The following is a 16,379-nucleotide window of genomic DNA, read 5'->3' on the forward strand; positions in this document are numbered from 1 at the left end:
GTACTCATTACCTTACTCATGTAACTGTAACCCTCTGTATAGTATCTTTACAATAAAAATAAAATAAACTACACTGGTACATTATAAAAATATAGAGGACTCTAGACATTTAAAATAGTGAGAAAAAAGGAGGATATCCTTAGGAGAAGAGCAAAAAGGTGCAATGCCTATGTGCATCTGATCATATAAAATAATATTTATCGAAATGAACTGCAGGAAATGAAAGCAAGAGGTTTGTTCTTTGTTGCTGTTTTTGTTTTCTGTCTTGTTTGTTTATCTGTCTTTGGGAGAGTAAGTGGAGACACAGAAATGGAGGGACAAGGTGAACCAAATGCAGCACTATGTTGAAAATCAACTATACAATTTGTGGGTGGGGAAAAGAAGGAAAAATGGAGAGAGCAAGGGAAGGAGCGACTTGTTCCAAAAATAAATGTACTGTTTGTCTGACTTATGTAATTGTAACCCTTCTGTATATAACCTTTATAATAACAATAAAACATTAAAAGAAAATGATGAGACAGCTCCCTGGCCCTAAGTTTAATCTCCAATACTAGTACCAAAAAAAAGATGGCTATGACTGACTAATGTTCTAAAGTAGTTATATACTTATATATTTTCTGTTAAGACAACACAATTAGAAAAAATATAGGATTTTTTTCAGGGCTTAGGATTTAAATTATGGCCTTGCATGTGTTAGGAAAATGCTCTACCACTTTAGATAATGTCTCAACCCCACATCTAAGTATTTTATACTATTAGTTTACTGTATACGATTATGGCCGACACTTTAGAATATTAAGCCTGGTACTAGTGGCTCAGGGTGTAATCTCAGTTATTCAGGAGGCTGAAATCTGAGGATCTCAGTTAAATCCAGCTTGGGAAGAAAATTCCAGGAGACTCCTATCTCCAATTAACCAGCAAAAAGCTGAAATTGGAGGTGTGGTTCAAGTGGTTGGGCACCAGCTTTGAGAAAAATAAGTAAGGAATAGCACCTAGACCCTGGTGCTCATACAAAAATAAAATTAAATAAAATAGATTATCAAGTAAAATAGTGATAAGGAATATTCTGAATGTTCTGTTATTGTTACTCATACACTGTTAACATCATGGTGTCAGTGTCATAATTTATTCTATTTACATTATCAGCTAGAGAATTGTTAAAGTGGACATAGTTTTTCAAACATCTTTAACTTTGCACATTAACCAGAAACAACAGTACAAACTATGAGCTCCCTGTATATAAACACAGCATTAGGATTCTTACAGATAAACTACACACAATAGTAAAACCATTTAATAATAGTAAAAAAAATTCCAGCTAACCTTGCAAACACATTTTAAGACTGAAATTCAGGATGTGCTGTTGTGTTTAGATATTTGTAGGTCTCTCCTGCCATCTAATGGATAAGTACATGCATCACAGTTCCCATAAGCTTGGTAAATTGTTTTTAATGTTTACCACAAAATTGTTCTGCCAGGAAATTACCCTGTGGTAAATCTATGTCACACACACACAGACACACTCACACACTCACACACAAAAGCTTTAAAGTTACTGGGTTGATGCCGGGCCCTGGTGGCTCACGCCTGTAATCCTAGCTATTCAGGAGGCTGAGATCTGAGGATCGCGGTTCAAAGCCAGCCGGGGCAGGAGAGACCATGAGACTCCTATCTCCAATAAACCACCAGAAAACCGGAAGTGGTGCTGTAGCTCAAGTGGTAGAGTGCTCACCTTGAGCTGAAGAGCTGAGGGACAGCGCCCAGGCCCAGAGTTCAAGCCCCACGGCCGACAAAAAAAAAAAAAAAAAAAAAAAAAAAAGTTACTGGGTTGATGGTAATGTTCAAGTCTTGTATACACTAGTGTTTTTTGTTTTTTGTTTGTTTTTTTTTTGGTCCATGTGTATATGTGTGCTGTTCCTGGAGATTGAACTCAGGGCCTAGCTCCTGTACCTGAGCTTTTTTTGCTTAAGGCTAGGGCTCGACAACTTGAGCCATACCTCCACTTCCAACTTTTTAGTGGTTAATTGGAGATGAGAGTTTCACAGACTTTTCTGCCCAGGCTGGCTTCAAACATGATTCTTATAGCTCAGCCTTCTGAGTAGCTAGCAGTAGCATAAGCATGAGCCACCAGCCCCTGATTCCTGGTGGCATTTTGATGGTGTTCTTCCACTTTTTTCATGTGTGCATGTGTGTATACATGAAGATATTTCTGATGCTCCCCCCTACCTTTTTCAGTCTGGAGTTTGAACTCAGGGTCTTACTCTTTTTTTTTGGGGGGGTCGGTCATGGGGTCTGAACTCTGGGCCTGGGCGCTGTCCCTCAGCTCTTCAGCTCAAGGCGAGCGCTCTACCACTTGAGCCACAGCGCCACTTCCGGCTTTTTTCTTTTTGCTTATGTGGTGCTGAAGAATCGAACCCAGGGCCTCATGCATGCAAGGCAAGCGCTCTACCACTGAGCCACCTTCCTAGCCCAGGGTCTTATTCTTGATAGCCAGACTCTACTACTTAAGCCAGGAACACACGCCTTTTTTGCCCCTTCAGTTTATCTTAAAAGGTCGTACGTTTTTGCATGGCTGGCACCAGCAACCTTCCTAATTATGCCTCCCACTTAGCTGAGGTTATAGAAGTGAGTCACCACATCCAGCTTATTTATTGAGATGAGGTCTTGCTAACTTCCTGCCCAAGCTGGGCTATACCACCTTTTCATCCTTTCTCAGCTTTACTTTTCCCATTCCTCTGCATTACTATTTTATCACACATACAGAGGGAGTGGATAGTGGGCTGGGATTCTAAGTCCCTTTTCTTTCCAGTTGGTCAGCAGTCCTGTATGCTAAATGGCTTTGTAGAGCGCCAGCCTTTGAGTAAAAGCATCAGACTCCCAAGTTCTAGTTTTGGAAAAAAACGAACCCTAAATAGTTTTGTGGCTTCCATAACCTGGAGGCCTCATTCTGTGAATCCTTTTTCTTTGAAGCATTTCCTAATGGCCGAATAGAGGTCATCGTCCCAACACATACATCACTAGTTGACTGCTTTGGGATGCTTTGCTTTTCCTTCCTTTAGAGCATGTTGTGGTGGTTCATGTCGGTAGTCCTAGCACTTGGGAGGCTGAGGCAGGAGGATTATGAGTCATGGGTCTGGGTTTAGCCTGGTCCACACAGCCTCGGACGAATGGATAGGGAGATGCTGCCTCAAACAAACAACAAAAATCCTGCTGCGTCCTGCCATCTGCACAGCCTGCCACCACATCCATCGGTGAAAGCGAAAAGGTGAATGAAAGACAACAGGTTTGGTCCTTTGGCCTCAAGTTTCAGGCCCCGCCCTCACCTACTCGACCCCCTCATGAGGCCCCACCCCTTCCTGGCCCTGCCCACCCCAGCACTCCATTAAGACCCTCCTGCGGGCCCGCCTTCCGCTCCGTCCAGCACGTTCTTCTTGCCCCGCCCCTCCAGTCCGGCCGAGGGCGTGGCCGGCCTCTGAGAGGGGAGCGTCGACGTCATCACGCTGGGGCCACGCCCCTTGAGAGGAGACGCACGCGTGGGGACCGTGGGCTCGCCGGTGAGCCGGGGCTCCCTGCGCCGCTGGCGCGTCGTTGTGCCTGTAACCGAGCCAGCTTCCTGGGACTGCCGGTCACCACCCACCCGTAGCCGCAGCCACGCCTGCCCGCGGAGCGCGAGCGGAGTAGGCCGCGCCGGCGGCCATGGCGCACCGCTGCCTGCTGCTGTGGGGCCGAGGCGGCTGCTGGCCCCGCGGCCTCCCGCCGCTCCTCGTGCCGGGTCCCGGGCTGGGCCCCAGCGGGCGGCCCTGCCTCCGGACGGTGAGTTCCCGGCGCCGAACCCCCTTGCCCCGGCCTGGGACCCGCTTCCGGCTTGGGGAGCGGGCGTCAAGGTCACCGGCCCCTAGCGCGCTCGCCGCGCGGCCCGAATCGCCGGCCGGCCCTTGCGGGACGAGCCTGGGCCGAGGTCGCGCTCGTGCAGGCGGGCCGGAGGTGTGAAGTGAGGCGGTCCTCGCGCCCCCGCGGCCGCCGGAACCTGAAAGGTCACACCACAGCTCGGTCCCTGCCTCCCGGTGTGTGTAAGAGTCGGTGGCGCCGACTTGATGCAGTGGGAAATTCGAACAGGGCCATTGCTGATGCTTGCAAACAGCCTTGTAATAGCTAGCAGTAAATGCTTTCATGTCCCAAATGTCACCTCTTGTGGGGAGGTTGTCACCGATGGTAGTAACTGCTTTATGTAGGCCCACACGAGGGTCTGATAACCCCCTCCCTTCCACCTCGTTAGGATGGCGTTTTTGCAGAGCCATGGCAGTAATCTCTATGGTATCAGCTATTTCCGGCCCAGTTTAACACTGTCAGCTGGAGGCCAGTCCTCCAATGGTTTTACCCAGAGGTGAGCAGCATGCTTGGTGGGTGAGGCCCTGAGATCAGTCACAGGACCCTGGCTTGATCCATAATTGGGCAGATGACCAGAAGGAAGTTAGCTCAGCCTTTCCACTTAAGTGGGTCACAGTAATAGTACAGTGGTCTCAATATCCCCAGGGGATTAGTTCCAAGACCCCCTTTGGACACCAAAATCAGGGAGAATGCTGGGAGTATTCACATATAATCTGCAATCCATTGTGTTGTGTTTTGTTCTTTGGAGGGGAGGAGAAGGGGCAGCCCTGGAATTTCAACTCAGGATTGCATGCCTGTGATGCTCTTACTTTTTGAGCCACATGCTAGCCCTTTTTGCTGGTGGGACCTGGCTTCTACTTAAACCGATCTTTTTACACAAGTGGCCTTGAACTCCATCTCCACCTCTGCTTCTTGAGTACCCAGGATTATATGTATGAACCACTAGACCTGGTGTTTTTATTTTTTGAGGCAGGGTCTCCCTATGTAGACCAGGTAGGTCTACCTGTCTTAGCTCCCTAAAGAGTAGCTCCCTAAGTTCTGGGACTATAGGCTTGTACCACCATGCTGTATATTTGAAATAATCTCTACGAAATAGTTGTTATACCATAGAATTTAGGGAATAATGGCAAGAAAGAGTTGTTCATTAGAAACAGATTTTTCCTGAGTATTGTCAGTGTTTGATGTAGTCTGAGACTTTGGAACCCATGGATAAGGAAAGTTGAAGGCATGTGCACTTAAGATTTTTACTTTGAATGTCCCTCCCCCACAGTATAACCCCTGCTTTCACTATATTTGATGTCAGTATAACTTGTGGAGGAGATGGGGAAAAACCAGTTGTTTAAGGATACAGGTGGACCTGTTGCAACAATGAGAAGTACAAGTTGTCATGTCCAAAACGAGCTTTACAACGTCGGTGGGGGGGGGGGGGGAAGGAGAACGATTGGGATGGGGGGGAGGGGGGAGGCTGGGAAGGGATGTGAAGGGTAAACAAAGGAGGAGGCTGCAATGCTTGGTAAGAAATGTACGCATTATCCTGCCCATGTAATTGTAACTCCTCTGTACAGTATGTTCACAAATAAAATAAAATTAAATAAAAAAAAAGATTTTTACTTTGAAGCTCTCTTGCCAGTTTTACATGCACTCTTTAGGTTCATGCTATGACTGGTAAGGATCAGACAGAAGCACTGTCCTCAGTTGAGGTCCCTGGGAAATAGGTTGGCTGTACTGATATACAAGGTCTCTGGTAGGATGCATAAAAACTAAGATTGATGATGTAGTGACTGAGAAGTTCCCATATTGTCAAGTATACATGCTAATCCTCTAGATGAGGTGCTGTAAGCTTTAGTGTTGTGAATTGATATCTCAGTATTCTTTGAGCATAAACTTCCAGGACTTGGACTAAATAGGAAGAAAAAGGTTTCATTAGTGACTTTTTTTAGACAGCAACCTCCATAAAAAAATGCTGTCACAGGATTATTATTGTTACTAACAGTATTCCAGGGCAACTCAGATTGAAAACAGAGCCCAAAGAAGGGTGTTTTAAGGAAACAAAATGTTGTGTATGTTGTATGTGTAGTTATGTACCAAACTGTGGTATTTTAAAGAAGTATTTATATTACCTCTATGCCACTCCTTGTCTGTATACAGTTGGCACCATATCTGTGGGTTTTCTTAGGGCAAATATTTGAAAAAAATCACATCTATGCCAAACACATTAGTTTTCCCCTAGATTGTACATATAGTAGTATAATAACTATACCTAACATTTACATTGTATTAGGTATAATCAATAGTAGAGATGACATATCGTGGAGGAGATATGCACGTTCTGTGTACATAGCTATATCATTTTATATCATGTACTTGAGTGTCTACACATTTGATACCCAGGACTCCTAGATCCAATCCCTGTAGAAATTGAGGGATTAATGTGTTGTAGTTGCTGTTAGTTATTGTAACAGATGTGTTCCAGGACTTCTTTGTCCTTCTGGATTTCTTAGAGAGAGAGAGAGAGAGAGGGTGTGTGTGTGTGTGTGTGTGTGTGTGTGTGTGTGTGTGTGTGTGTGTGTGTGTGTGTGTGTGTGTGTGTGTGTGTGTGTGTGTGTGTGTGTGTGTGTGTGTGTGTGTGTGTGTGTGTGTGTGCGCAGGTACTGGGCTTTGAACTTAGGGCATTGTATTCTCTTGTCTTTCTTGCTCATAAGCACTACTCTACCACTTGAGCCAAGTCTCCATTCCTTGGGGGAGGGAGCAATGGGCTTAGGGATTTTCTGATTCCCCTTGTTGACTTACCTAGCTTGAGTGACTTTTTTTTTTCTTTTTGTCAGTCGTGGGGCTTGAACTTTGGGCCTGGGCGCTGTCCCTCAGCTCTTCAGCTCGAGGCTAACACTTCTGGTTTTCTGGTGGTTTATTGGAGATAAGAGTCTCATGAACTTTCTGCCAGGGCTGGCTTTAAACCACAATCCTCAGATCTCAGCCTCCTGAGTAAGTAGGATTACAGGTGTGAGTCACGGACACCTAGCTATGCCTGGCTTTTTTGTTGATTTTTCTTTTTCTTTGTCTTCCTAACTTTTTGTCTGGGCTGGTCTTGAACTTGAATCTCCACTTAGTAAGAAGCTGGGATTACAAGCCTGACTGACCACCATACCTAGCTACAGAGAACCTTTTTTGGCATTACTAAGGGTTTGAACTCAGGCCCTTGGCTTGCTAGGTAAGTACCTAAGATATACCCCAGCCCTTTTTATGTTGCTGCAATCAAACCCCAGGCTTCAGGCATGCCACTAAACTATATCCCTGCCTTCAAAAAAACCTCTGTGGCAACATATGTTCTATAAAGCAGAGAGATGTGTCTTCATGGGACTTATATGTTTCTCATCAGATGACAGATCTATCAAATAGTTGTAGCACTTGTTGCTAGAATATATATCAATGATGTTTGGCCTTAACTTTGTCATTAAATTGATAAAGTTAGTATGTTTGCAAGCAGTACTGGTCTGTAATTTCAGACAAACACCTTGAAGTATTATAGACTGTAAAAATGAGTCAGCGTGAAACAGCAGCTTTTCCTGTCAAGTTAGTCTTTTGAATTCTGAAAATTAGTACAGATTGCCAAAGTGAATGTGCTGTTGGGTAATTATAATGTGGATATAATTCTAAATTCTGCTCGAGTAAAGTATTCTTATCTTCTGGGTGATAGAGTGTCTCCTGATTCTGTGGCTAATATATGTGGCATAGTGCCATCTGACCTTGGTTCTTTCTCAAAGTAGTCATCTTGTGCTAGTTTCTAATCATTTGTAGGACAGAGAAACATCTTGTTCACTTTGTGATATTAGGAAATAAAACGCTTTTTGCATCTTTTTCTCCATGTGGTCCTCATGCTTATATCTTTGTCCTGTTGCAGCTTTATCGGTATGCTACCTCTCAAGCAACAAGCAGCAGAAACTCTGTTCTGACAGATGTAATTGCTGCTTATAAAAGATTCTGTTCTCGACCTCCCAAAGGTAAGTGCTTAGGTGTGACCATAATGTCTTGTGTTCTTGTTAAAGAGATATATCCCCTGCAGGTGTTTGCTAAGTAGGCGCATGTTTTAGTTTCTGGAGATGACTCTTAAACTTGTGTCTCCCCTGTTCCCGCTCCCTGACATCCAACTACTCTTGGATTATAGTCATGAAAATACATGGAATGTTTTTATACATGATGAAATTGGTTTAGAGGAATCTTTTGTCTTTAGCACTTTCAAACTGTGAATGTATTATTTAGATTTTGATTACTTTTCTACAAGCAATTTTCTCAAACTTTCAGCTAACTGGCTTTATAGTGGCTTGTCAGTATTATAGAAAACAGCATATATACAAAACATGGTGAGGGCTGGGAAGGTGGCTCAGTGGTACAGAGCTTGCCTTGCATGCCTGAGGCCCTGAGTTCGATTCCTCAGCACCACATAAGCAAAAAGAAAAAAGCCGGAAGTGGCGCTGTGGCTCAAGTGGTAGAGCGCTAGCCTTGAGCTGAAGAGCTGAGGGACAGCGCCCAGGCCCAGAGTTCAGGCCCCATGACCGGACCCAAAAACAAAAACAAAACATGGTGAATTTTAATTTGAGGATTTTTTTTTCTCCTTAACAGGATTTGAAAAATACTTTCCTAATGGGAAAAATGGAAAAACTGCTACAGAACCCAAAGAAACTGCGGGAGACAAAAAAGGTACCCGCTAAAAAGATAGTATTAGAGTTTATTGTTTTTCCTAATAAATGATGATGACCACTAACAGTCAGCACTGACATTAGTGGTTATCCATACATAAAGTTTCATAGGTTCTAGATTTCAGTTTACTTTCATTTTCTGTACATATTTTCCCATCCTTGTGCAAATTGAAGATATTTAGACCTTAGAGTCATTAAAGACCTTAAAGAAGATTGACTAAGACTAGTAGATAAATCTGACATATACTTTAAGCTATTGAGAAGCTCTTATGTGACATGTTGTGATACTGCGTAGTGCTGTGAAAACCACATGAACCTTAACTGGGCCTTGTCTTAGGAATTCAGACAGCATTGCTTAGGCCTGGGAGGGTGGAGGTATGTGTGTGTGAGCTTTCAGCTTCCTAACCCCATCTCATAAGTGCCATACTATTTAGCACAGTGCCTGACATCTGTTGCATTCAATTGGCTTCCTTTCTGTTTAGGGAAACATAAGGAAAAATATAAATTAGCTATTGGGTATTTTTGTTCACAGTGGTAATTAATTCTGGAGATTGAACCAAGGATCTCCCAAATGCTGAGTAGATGCTCTGCCACTGAGCTACATCCTTAGCCTAGCACTTTGTTGTTTTTGTTGGTTATAGGGCCTAGGTGCTATCTCTGAGTTCTTTCCCTCAAGTTAGTGCTCTTCACTTGGAGCCACAGCTCCATTTCCAGTTTTGTGGTGGTATTTAATTGGAGATAAAGAGTCTCATGAACTTTCCTGCCTGGTTGGCTTCGAGACACGATTCTCAGATCTCTGCCTCCTGAGTATCTAGGATTACAGGTGTTAGCCACCAGCACCCAGTTTTTCTTTTTTTCTTTTCTTTTCTTTTCTTTTCTTTTTTTTTTTTTTTTAAGTTTTAACAAGGATTTGTTTTAGTGTGACAGGATTAAAGTAGGAGAAATAGAGAAAGAGAAATATTTCCTGCTCTCCATATAAGAAATGGGAGTCAAAGTCTTAATACCCCCTCATTTTTTTCTTTTCTTTTTTTACACAGATACTGAGGCTTAAACTCGGGGTCTGTCTCTTTTCCACTCAAAGCTGGCACTCTATTTCTGGCCTTTTGGTGGTTAATTGGAGATAATCCGGACTGGCTTTGAACCATGATCCTCAGTTCTTAGCCTCCTGAGTAGTTAGGATCATGGGCATGAGCCAGTGGTACCTGGCTCAAGCCTTTGCTTTAAAATGAACTTACCATCTAGTTAGAGGAACAAATGTACACTCAGAATGCAAAGAATGAGCTCAGGGCTGGCCGTTTTCATGGTGCTATAGCCAGCCAGTGGGCATATTATACTTTGAACCAAGGCCTTTGTGGACCCATGAGCCTGGAAGCCTTGCTGTCAGCTAGAAACCACTGCAATGCTGCTGTGTGTCCTCTTTGTTTCCTGATAGAGACAAAGCCAGCTGCTACCCCACGCTCTTCTGGAGGGGCAGGAGGTGGTGGAGGAAAACGCCGAGGCAAGAAAGATGATTCTCACTGGTGGTCCAGGTTCCAGAAGGTTTGATTTTAAACTATGTTGATTTTGAGCTTGCAAATGTGGCCCAGGGAAGGTTGTAAGAGACTTGTGTCTCATATTGCATAGATGATATTATGCAATTTTGTTTTATAGAAACTCTCCCTTTTTGTCTAGGGTGACTTCCCATGGGATGACAAGGATTTCAGGTTGTATTTTCTCTGGACTGCTCTGTTTTGGGGTGGAGTCACGCTCTACATCATGTTCAAGAACTCCGGAAGAGAAATCACTTGGAAGGATTTTGTCAATAACTATCTTTCTAAAGGAGTAGTAAGTATTGTATGGGGTTGATGGCTGCCATGATTCACAAGGTGATATTCAGTAGATTAGACCAAGAGTGATAAACAGTCACTGAGTTAGCTGAATTTGTTGATCATAAAGTTACTATTTTCTACTATAATCAAGAATCTGTTTGTTTTGAAACAGCAGCCACAGATTTTACTACAGGGCTCTTTCATGTCACTTCAGAATAGAGCCTGGTTTGGGAAGCAGTGTGTCTCATCAGGACCTAGTGATCCTTTATTTCTTTTGTCTTTCTCACATTGACTTCTCTTGCCTCTTCCTGTATCTTCTGCCTTTGGTGGCCTCTTGGCTCTACTTGTCCTCACTGCTTTTTTACTCCTGTGGGCTTGCTGGCCAACCAGAGCTGTGCGCACTAAGAGCAACCAGTCTTCTAGTATGGTCCACCTAGGCTATTGTTCTGTCTGTTGGGAAGCCTGTGTTGTTACCACCTGGGTCTTTGCCAAGAGTATTTAAGATGTTGCTGACTATAAGGTACATTATATGTATTACTAAGAAAAAGTTAATAAGCTTCCAGTAACAGTATGACATGCCATCAATTATAAAATGGATCCTAATTCTAAGACTTTAAAGTAGGAAACATGGACATCTTGGAAATTTCTGCATATAATGTTAGTAAGAACATGCATTAGGCCTGCTAAAGAACATTAGGGAAATTATTTAGCCTCTTGATGATAGGGTTTTTGCTAATGAGTTGGATAAGATAAAAATATTAGTGTTTACTAAGGTAGTATGAAGAATGTAACGTATGTCTACAAGTTGTACAGGAGGTGAGTATAGAAGTGAAAATAGCCATCTGCACAGATGTGTTGCAGACCCAAGATACATCGTCAAGTAATTTCTGCTGTGGATGAAACTGTTAAGATCAGATAACTAAGTAAAAGATGAGAGCTCAAGGCTAGATTGGCTATATAGGAAACCCCTGTCTTAAACAAGCAAGTAAAAAAAAAAAACCTACCTTTTGAACTACTTCAGTGTCTGAGTTCAAGAGAAAAAAAAAGGGAGGAATCAAGTAAATATATAATAAAAGGTAAATAATACTATTTTGTGTATTGGTTGGTCAGAAGTCACAAGAAGAATGGAATAATGGTTATAAATGGTGATTTGCTCTTGATTTTAAACTTACTAGCATTTCACTTTTGTGACAAGTGGCTGTCCTTCCAAATAATTAATGCTTATTATAAGTACGTTGAGGAAGTATATGTCACCTTTTTTTTTTGGTCAGTCATGGGCCTGGAACTTGGACTTGAGCTGTCCCTGAGTTTGTTTTTTTTTTTTGCTCAAGACTAGTACTTTACCTCTTTGAGCCACAGCTCCACTTCTGTTTTTTTTTTTTTTTTGTCGGTCGTGGGGCTTGAACTCTGGGCCTGGGCGCAGCTCTTCAGCTCAAGGCGAGCGCTCTACCACTTGAGCTACAGCGCCACTTCCCCACTTCTGGTTTTTAGATGGTTAATTGGATATCAAAGTCTTACAGACTTTTCTTGCCTGGGCTGGCTTTGAACTGTGATCCTCGTATCTCAGCCTCCTGAGTAGATAGGATTACAGATGTGAGCCACTAGCACTCAACTGCTTGTCACTCTTTTAAGGTGACTTGGAACAGATTTTTTTTCCTTTGTTTTACCATCTGTTGAAGTAATTTTACCTTTTTATGGGTAACATGCATAATTCATTAATAACATTCTCATTTTAAATTATTTTCACTAGTATTTTCTTAAGTGAAGTTAGAATGAAGTTAATCTTTTCATCCTTATCTTTTCTTTCTCCCCAGTTTTTCATTTGGTAAAATACAAACAACAATTTTTAAATGTATACAATTAGTTTTAAATGTATATATACAGTTATACTAAATCCATCCATAAGTACAATCATCCCTGTTATGCATCTCTAAAATGTTTATCTTAAACAAGTGAAACTACCCATTAAACAGTGGTACTCATTCTCTCCTTCTTAAGGCCCCTACCAGGCAACTATGTTCTACTTTTTCCTCTGTGATTCTGACTAGAGATACCTCATATTAATAGAGTCGTAGATATTTGTCTTTCCTGGTTGGTTGTCAGAATGTCTTCCATTTTAAAGGTGCATAATCTGTTGTGTGTGCATATGTATATATACACATGTACACCTGTACACATAAATACATTCCATGTTTTGTTTACCTGTTTATCATTGATGGACACTGTGGAGATCTTCCATATTTTAACTATTGTGAATAATGCTGCTTTGAACATTGTATATACATAGGCCTTTTTGAGATTCTGTTTTCAATTCTTTTGAATAAATACAAAGTTGCATCATAAAATTCTAGGCAGGTATACTACCAGTCATGCCCTCAGGACTCTTTTTTTTTTTTTTTAATCTAGTCTTTTCAATAAAGTCTTAGATTTTTTTTTTCTCCCTAGAGATGGACCCAGCCTGTAGTCTTTTACTTGTGCTTCTTGAGTAGTGGGGATGATAAGTGTGCATCATTATACCTGGCTTGATTGAAATGAAGTACTAGCTTTTTTTAATTAGACTGGCTTTGAACCTTGATCCTCCCAATCTTTACCTCTTGAGTAGTTGGGTGTATGCACCACCACACCCAGCCAATAGTACTTTGTTATATTCCTTTTTATTTCTTTATTCAGTGTTAATATACACACACTTTCAGTTCTGGTTTTAGTGATTTGAATCTTCTTTCTTTTTTTCTTAGTTCATCTAGCAATAAGTGTCAGTTTTGATGATCTTTTCCAATGAGCCAACTTTTGGTTTCATTGGTTTTTTGGGGGTTTTTTTTGGGTCCAGTCGTGGGGCCTGAACTCTGGGCCTGGGCACTGTCCCTCCTCAGCTCTTCAACTCAAGGCTAGCACTCTACCACTTGAGCCACAGTGCCACTTCCGGCTTTTTTTCTTTTTGCTTATGTGGTGCTGAGGAATCGAACCCAGGGCCTCATGCATGCAAGGCAAGCGCTCTACCACTGAGCCACCTTCCCAGCCCCTCATTGGTTTTTTTTCTTTTGTATTCCTTTTCATTATTGGAGTCTGAACTCTGAGCCTTGTGCTTAAAAGCAATTTACCATGTGAGTTAGACCTCTCTACCCCTCTATTTTTCCTCACTCTTTCATCTTTTCTCTATTTTAATCTTTATGTTTTATCATTTCCTTCCTTCTGCTTATTATAGGTTTAGTTTTTTCTTTCTCTGGAACTAGTTCTGCTATTGCTGTGTCCTGTAGGTTTGGATATACTGTGGATTTGTTTTCATTGATCTCTAAGTATTTTCCATTCTCTTTTGTGATTTCTTCCTTGACCTATTGATTGTCTAAGTGTGTTAGTTCTTCAGATTTGTGCATTTTTAGTTTTCATCCTGTTTTGAATTTCTAATTTCATTCTATTGTGATTAGACTGTCTTGGAAAATCTTACATTTGCTTGGAAATCAAGAATGTGTATGCTGTTGTTGGGTGGAGTATTTTGTATATAGATTAGACACAGTTGTTTTATTATGCGTATATCCTCTATTTCCTGTCGGTCTTAAATCTATTTTCTCCATTACTGAGAAGGAAGTACTGAAGTACTTCCATGGGCATAGTAGGGAGAAGGTTTCCTTTTGTACATGGACTCTCAGTCCCCCTCTCCTGTACTATCTACTGTAATAATCTCAATCCACCATAGGTAGGTCTTCCCATATAAACTCTAGGTGTTGGGCTTTGTGGTCTCTTTGTTATGGATAAATCCACTCTGATCCTCTGCCCGTTGAGCTCCTTCTCATTGGCATGTTCTTTGGTCTCTTTGGTGTCATGTATGCTTTCAAAATACAGGAAGGCTAATCCTCCGGAATGCCTGGACTGTTGGTTGTACACCATGGACACATTGGCAATGGTGGAACACTTCCCTTAGATCTCTCTCAGTGGTGTACAAAGCCTATGATACCAAGTCAACAGTGGGGTCAGGATCTTCCCGATTCCCACCATGGTGCCTCTGATAGGAAGGTGAGGGACAGTGGCTCGGACTGCACTCTGAGGTATCACCTGTAGTTCTTGCTGCCTTTTACAAGTGACCAACACAGTGAAATTAGTAGGGAAATAACTACTTTTGGTGGAGGGGAAGGGTTCTTTTCATTCTGAATTTGTGTACTATGCTTCTTGCTTTGTTCAAAGTTTAGTGTTCTCAGGAAAGTATGGTTTGCATGTTTTTTGGTGCTGTGGCTCAACTAGTAGAGCACCAGCTTTGAGCGGAAAAAGCTAAAGGAGAGCATGAGACGTGGAGTTCAAGCCCCAGAACTGGTGCAGACAAACTTAGTTTTTGGTTTTTTAATCTTAATTTTTTTTTTTTTTTTGCCAGTCCTGGGGCTTGAACTCTGGGATTGGGATTGTCCCTGAGCTTCTTTTACTCAAGGCTAGCACTCTACCATTTGAGCCATAGCACAACTTCCAGCTTTTTTTGTTTATGTGGTACTGAGGAATCAGGGCTTCATGCATGCTAGGCAAGTACCACTAAGTCACATTCCCAGCCCCCGCATATATGTGTTTAAAATATTCTCTAGCTTTTTTTTTTTTCTCTGTGACTCTGTACTGCTAGTATTGGAACTAAAAATCTTTTTGATTAAAAAAAAATACAGTGTTTTTATCTCTTGTAACCTTTCCTACTTGAAGTCAGTGTTTCTGATACATGTATACTCCTGTTCCTTTGGTTACAATTTAATGGGACTATGGGACATCATTTTCCATCCTCTCACTTCAGTCTTTTTGTTTCTTTAGACCTCCAGTGAGTCTTTAACATTATGTGGATTATATTTTTTATATTCATTCTCCTACTCTTAAGGGACTTCTGTCATTTTACTATTGTTTTGTGTGTGTGCCAGTACTGGAGCTTGAGTTTGGGCCCTGGGTGCTATCCCTGAACTTTTTGCTCAAAGCAAGCAGTTGTGGGTTTTTTTTTGTTTTTTTGTTTTTCTTTTGGTGATTAATTGGAGGTAAAAATATCACAGATTTTTCCTGCCCTGGCTGGTTTAGAACCACAATCCTCAGATCTCAGCTTCCTGAGTAGCTAGAATAATAGATGTGAACCACCTGGCTGATTTCATGTTTGTTTTAAAGTTTTTGTACCTCATTTCATACATTAGTCCTTTGTGTTTAGTTGATTGGTTTGAACTGAAACATTTAAGTGTTTTTCTTATAGTCTATAGTTACTTCCTTTGTGGTTACCATGGAGGTTATTTTCCTGTACCCTACCCTTTTTGGTTATTGGAATGTCACCAAATTATATCTTCATATTTTGTGTGCCCCAAAACACAGTGTAGCAGTTCTTTTAAGTGTACTTACACACATACCATAAATTATGTACAAAACAAAGTATGGGAGTACAAATGAAAGAAAAGTAATACCAGCTTTTATAATGTTTCTGTATTTGCCATTATGGTCTCTTTAGTTCTTCATTTGACTTTTGGTTATCATTTGTGATTTTCCTATATTTTGCTTTGCAGGAATTCCTGAAGCTCTGTGTGTGTGTCTGTGTGCCTGTGTGCCTCTCTGTGTCTGTGTATGTGTGCATGTATCTGTGTCTGTGTATGCTGATACTCTCTCTTGGCTTTTCCACTCAAGGCCAGTGCTTTACCAATTGAGCCATACCTCCACTTCTGGCTTTTTGGTGATTAATTAGTGATAAGAGTCTCAAGGATTTGTCTGCCTCAGATCTTAGTCTCCTGAGTAGCTAGGATTACAGGTATGAGCCACTGATACCTGCCTCCTTAAACATTTCTTGTAGGACAAGACCATTGGTGATCAAACCATTCAGCTTTTCATTATCTGGAAAATATCTTCAATTATCCCCTACTTTGTTTTTTATTTTATTTTATCTTGTTTTGTTTTTACCTGTAAGTAGTTTTATAAAGGATCTGCCATTCAACAAAGTAGTAATGAATGCAGTGAATCTTGATCAATGTCACTCTTTGATCATTTTCCCCCATTCTTC

At 41.6% G+C, this 16,379-nt stretch overlaps 1 protein-coding gene across 2 annotated transcripts in view; it reads left to right on the plus strand.

The window, feature by feature from the left end:
- Positions 1-3,522: 3,522 nt before the first annotated feature.
- Afg3l2 (AFG3 like matrix AAA peptidase subunit 2) overlaps positions 3,523-16,379 on the plus strand; it is a 50,795-nt gene continuing 37,938 nt past the window's right edge. Inside the window, exons 1-5 of one of the 2 annotated variants that reach the window (XM_070029612.1) lie at positions 3,523-3,813; positions 7,787-7,886; positions 8,506-8,583; positions 10,015-10,121; positions 10,254-10,406. In XM_070029612.1, the coding sequence (XP_069885713.1) occupies positions 3,697-3,813; positions 7,787-7,886; positions 8,506-8,583; positions 10,015-10,121; positions 10,254-10,406 (555 nt within the window). In that variant the 5' untranslated portion in view covers positions 3,523-3,696. Of the gene's footprint in view, positions 3,814-7,786; positions 7,887-8,505; positions 8,584-10,012; positions 10,122-10,253; positions 10,407-16,379 lie in introns of those variants that run through there. The other variant, XM_070029613.1, reaches the window with a different exon arrangement.

This window comes from Dipodomys merriami, unplaced genomic scaffold (genome assembly GCF_024711535.1).
Source record: "Dipodomys merriami isolate MVZ:Mamm:240054 unplaced genomic scaffold, mDipMer1.0.p SCAF_2, whole genome shotgun sequence".
Lineage (NCBI taxonomy): Eukaryota > Metazoa > Chordata > Mammalia > Rodentia > Heteromyidae > Dipodomys > Dipodomys merriami.